Below are 4,355 nucleotides of genomic sequence, written 5' to 3' on the forward strand. Positions count from 1 at the left end.
CAACGTCAAGCCAGAGAAGAAGGAGGAGATGGAGGAGGAGAAGGAGGAGAAACACCAAACCTTCATGGAGAAATACGAGAAGCAGATCAAACGCTTCGGTGAGCTGCTCTTCAGTGTGTCACGCGTGTAAAAGTCTTTACTAGTGTCGCCATGATACTGTAGTCAGTACCAACACCATCATTCTCTGTACCGTAGCAAAAACTACTGTTTTATTTTAATGTGGTTTTTATGTAACTTTTTGAAAATTAAAATAAATTGAATTAAATTATTAATGCTATTAATAATTGTAAATAAATAACACATTATAACATTAGCATGTAGCCTTCAAATACTCTTCAAATATGTAAAGCTTGCATTAAAAAGATCAAATAAAAGTAAAATAAGAAACACTTTAGCGGAAACAGAACGAGTGGCATGAGATAATAAATTATCTTCAGGAAGAATAAACGAGAGAGCTTTGACCACATTTACACTGCAGCGTTTCAAGACAGACCTCTGCATGCAACACGAGTCGCTCGCAATTCACGCTCACTGCAATCTTCATGACACGTGTGTATAGGGTCCGATCTCTGCCACAATTCTGCGCGCGAAAGATCATATTTTGAGCACACAAAAGTGCATTTTGCACGCACGTGATCTGAGTTTTTTGGAGAAAATGTTCGTTTCACGAAAAAAATATTTGGAGCGGACTAAAGTCAATTTTGCATTTAAAGGAGACATATTATGCCCCTTTTTACAATATGTAATATAAATCTCTGGTGTCCCCAGAATGTGTCTGAAGTTTCAGCTCAAAATACCCCACAGATCATTTATTATATGTGCTCGTCTGTGCAGCCAAACACAGAACAGTTAGCTTGTTTTGCTCAAACTTTCTCCATGGCATTAGAACTAATGCACCGTTGTCACTTGCGAAATCAAAATGATGGTGCCATTGGTGTAAACTTACAGATTAAGGGGTGGTAATATTATAATGAGATCCCTTTGCCACGTCACCAAGGGAGCGAAATCAGACGCTCGTTTTCTCAGACGCTTGCAGAAAAAGGCTTCCCAAAACAAAGTTACTGGGTTAATCTTTTTCACGTTTCCTTGATTGGTAGATGCACCAGGGACCTGATTATAGCACTTAAAACCCGGAAAAGTCAGATTTTCATGATATGTCAACTTTAAAATAAGTTTATGGATGTGTGCAGACCTTCTCTTTTGCGCGTGCAATGTTTCACTAGCTTGCTCCCTTGATGCCAGCCATCAGTGCTCGCTAGATGCCAACAGCTCGCTTGCTCAACACAACCCAGCGTTACAATATGACATAATTCCAGCCAATCAGAGACCAGGCTGCTAAATTCTGATTGGCTGCCTTGACAACCAATCATAACATTTCCTGCATTACCTCGACAGCAGAAGAGGAAAAATACAGTGCATGCATAATTATTATGCAAGTTGATATTTTGATCATATTTTTTCCAAGCACATTTTACCAATTCCAAACGACATCAATATGAATAAGAATTTACATTTTATTAACTTCGGTAGTATTGAATTTTAAGTTGTATTATATATTGCAGTACTAGCCTACTGCAGTTTGCAGTTTGTATGAAAGTACTACTTCAGCTGTATTGCAGTAAGACTGTGGTTCTATTGCAGTTGAACTTTAGTTATATTACAGCTGTACTGCAGTTGTATTTCACAAGTACTTCCAATGTATTGCAGTAAAACACAATTGTACTCCAGTAAAACTGCAATATTTCTACGTAACAAAAACTGCAGTAATCTTTTGTAAGGGTAGGAGGCGATATGTTCACAGGAGGCAATTGCGCTAAAAACCGAGGAATTAGAGGACGTCATTACATCCATCCCAGTAGGTGGCGGAATATGCACCAAAAGCTGGTTTGCCAACCGCCATTAAACATCATCATCATAAGAAGAAGACGTCATTACATGGGAAATGGTGATATGATTGGGGCTTTCGTTTATCTGTGGAAAAGACGTAATATATGTTTCATTAAAAAGCAGGTAAGCCCCATACTAGATATCAAACTGTATGGACAGTCAATCAAGCAAGAAAGGGTCATATGGTATTTAGGGGTATGGTTCGACACTAAACTTACTTTTAAAGTCCATATTCAAAAAATTATAGATAAGTGCAAGAGAGGTATAAATATACTAAAATGTTTATCAGGATATAGGTGGGTGCATCAGGTACATATATGAAACGAATATATATTTAATTCGCTCCAGTTTTGATTATGGGTGCATTCCTTCTCCGTTAATTGAATATTTAAAACCGAGGACAGATTGTAGTATTGGTACTAGGTCTATTATTAGAGGGGACTTTGCCATATAGGCGAACATCTTTTGGACAGAAAGTATTATCTGTAATAGGGAGTAAATATTGGAATAGTTTACCGCAGTCAATAAGACAATATTCTACTTATTAACGTATACCTTTAAAGATCATTTCAAAAACTGGCTTATGACGAATCAGTTGTGTAAACATTTTACTTAGAAATTTTAAAATGTCTTTTATGTGCTGTTGTATGTGTATTTGAGTCTGTGTCCTTGTGTGTACCTGCCTAGGGACTGCGGATGTAAATTAGCAATGTTGCTATAATCCGGCTTGTTTACATTCTGTATGACTACAAATGTTCATTAACATGCATTGTCCCTATCTAATAAATAAACAATAACATAGTGTATAATTCTGCAGCAAAAACTATATTGACAGGGTGCAGAATAAGGCCCTGCGGTTATGTTGTGGAGCTCTCAGAAAGTCACCTGTAGCTTCAGTGCAAGTAGAAGTAGGAGAGATGCCATTGAAGATTAGACGGCTCAAACTAACAATGCCATACTGGACAAATCTGCATGGGCATGATACAACACACCCTGCAAAAAAAGGTACTTAAAGAATGTTGGGAGTATGGCCGTATCAATATTAGTAGCTTTGGATGGAGGGGAGCAATAGAGGCAAAGGAAATGGGAATAGACACTATTGCATGCTGTAAGACAATAAGTATGACTGCCATCCCACCATGGTTATTCTGTTTTCCTATAGTAAATATGGAAATAAAAGACATTTTAAAATCTGGCATATATCAAAATATTCAGCAGTATATAGAAAGCAGGTATGAAGATACAATACAGATATACACAGATGCATCCAAAGATCCAATAACTGGCAAAACAGGTGCAGCTTATTCATCCCACAATACAATATTAACATCCAAAAAAGAATTTCAGATCACCTATCAGTCTTTTCAGCTGAAATAATGGCCATTATTCTAGCACTACAATGGGTAGGACAGCAGAAGAGGAAAAATACAGTGCATGCATAATTATTATGCAAGTTGATATTCTTATTATATTTTTTTCCAAGCACATTTTACCAATTCCAAACAACATCAATTTTAATAACTACTGTTAATCTGTATTTAATCACTTATAGCCTATATAATATTGTTCATGAAGGCTGGAAGTGAAAAACGCCTTATATTCAGGTGTGCATAATTATTAAGCAGGTTATCTTCTACAGATAAAATCTCGAGATGGACTAAAAATGAACTCCCAAAACTTGGTCAAACTTTGACTTCTTGTCAAACAGTGGTACAAGAGGATGTGGTGCTGGTCCTTCAAAGTCACTCTCAACTTATCTGTCCATAAAGTCTATATATATATAAAATCAGTCTTCAAGTATTTTACTAGACTTCTGTATGTGATTCTTATTAAGTAGGGGTAATTTTTTAGGCTTCTATACTTAACCCAAGTCTCTGAAAACCTGACACCTTGTACTTCTGGAGACTCCAGGTAGGTTGCAGTTCTGGAAAATGGTGGCGCTGGAGACTAAATGGTTCCTGGTGATTTCACACCTAATTCTTCACCTTAATTCCTAATTCTTTTGCAGTTAACATGGATCTTTTCTTCTCCACATGTTTTTGACTGACCCTGCTAACCCACTGAGCATTTTGCTGTCCAATGGTTATGCATTAACTTTTCAGTTTCTAGTATTGTATTAGTTTTGAATATTTCTCATGGGCATTTAATAATTTTTGACTTTATGTCTGAGTTAAATCTCTTTTTTGGCTCATTTTATCTGTAAAAGAAAATCTGCTTAATAACTATGCACACCTGAATATAAGACATTTTTCACTTCAGCCTTCAGCCTTCATGAATAATTATATATCAATTATAAATTATTAAATACAAGATTAATAGTAGTTAAAATATGATAACTTGCATAATAATTATGCTAAATATAAATCTGCTGTAATCAGCAATGCAAGGAATGTTAGGAATGTTGGTCAAGGCAGCCAATCAGAATTTAGCAGCCTCGGTCTCTGATTGGCTGGAATTATGGCACATTG

At 36.3% G+C, this 4,355-nt stretch overlaps 1 protein-coding gene across 1 annotated transcript in view; it reads left to right on the forward strand.

The window, feature by feature from the left end:
- The first annotated feature begins 9 nt into the window (after positions 1-9).
- The window catches only part of LOC107668523 (hsp90 co-chaperone Cdc37-like), a 15,026-nt gene continuing 10,680 nt past the window's right edge, over positions 10-4,355 (forward strand). The window contains exon 1 of the mRNA XM_016460428.1: positions 10-98. Coding sequence (XP_016315914.1) covers positions 29-98 — 70 coding nt within the window. The 5' untranslated portion in view covers positions 10-28. The remainder of the gene's footprint in view (positions 99-4,355) is intronic.

Source organism: Sinocyclocheilus anshuiensis, unplaced genomic scaffold (genome assembly GCF_001515605.1).
Source record: "Sinocyclocheilus anshuiensis isolate Anshui unplaced genomic scaffold, SAMN03320099.WGS_v1.1 scaffold3548, whole genome shotgun sequence".
NCBI classification, from domain to species: Eukaryota; Metazoa; Chordata; class Actinopteri; order Cypriniformes; family Cyprinidae; genus Sinocyclocheilus; species Sinocyclocheilus anshuiensis.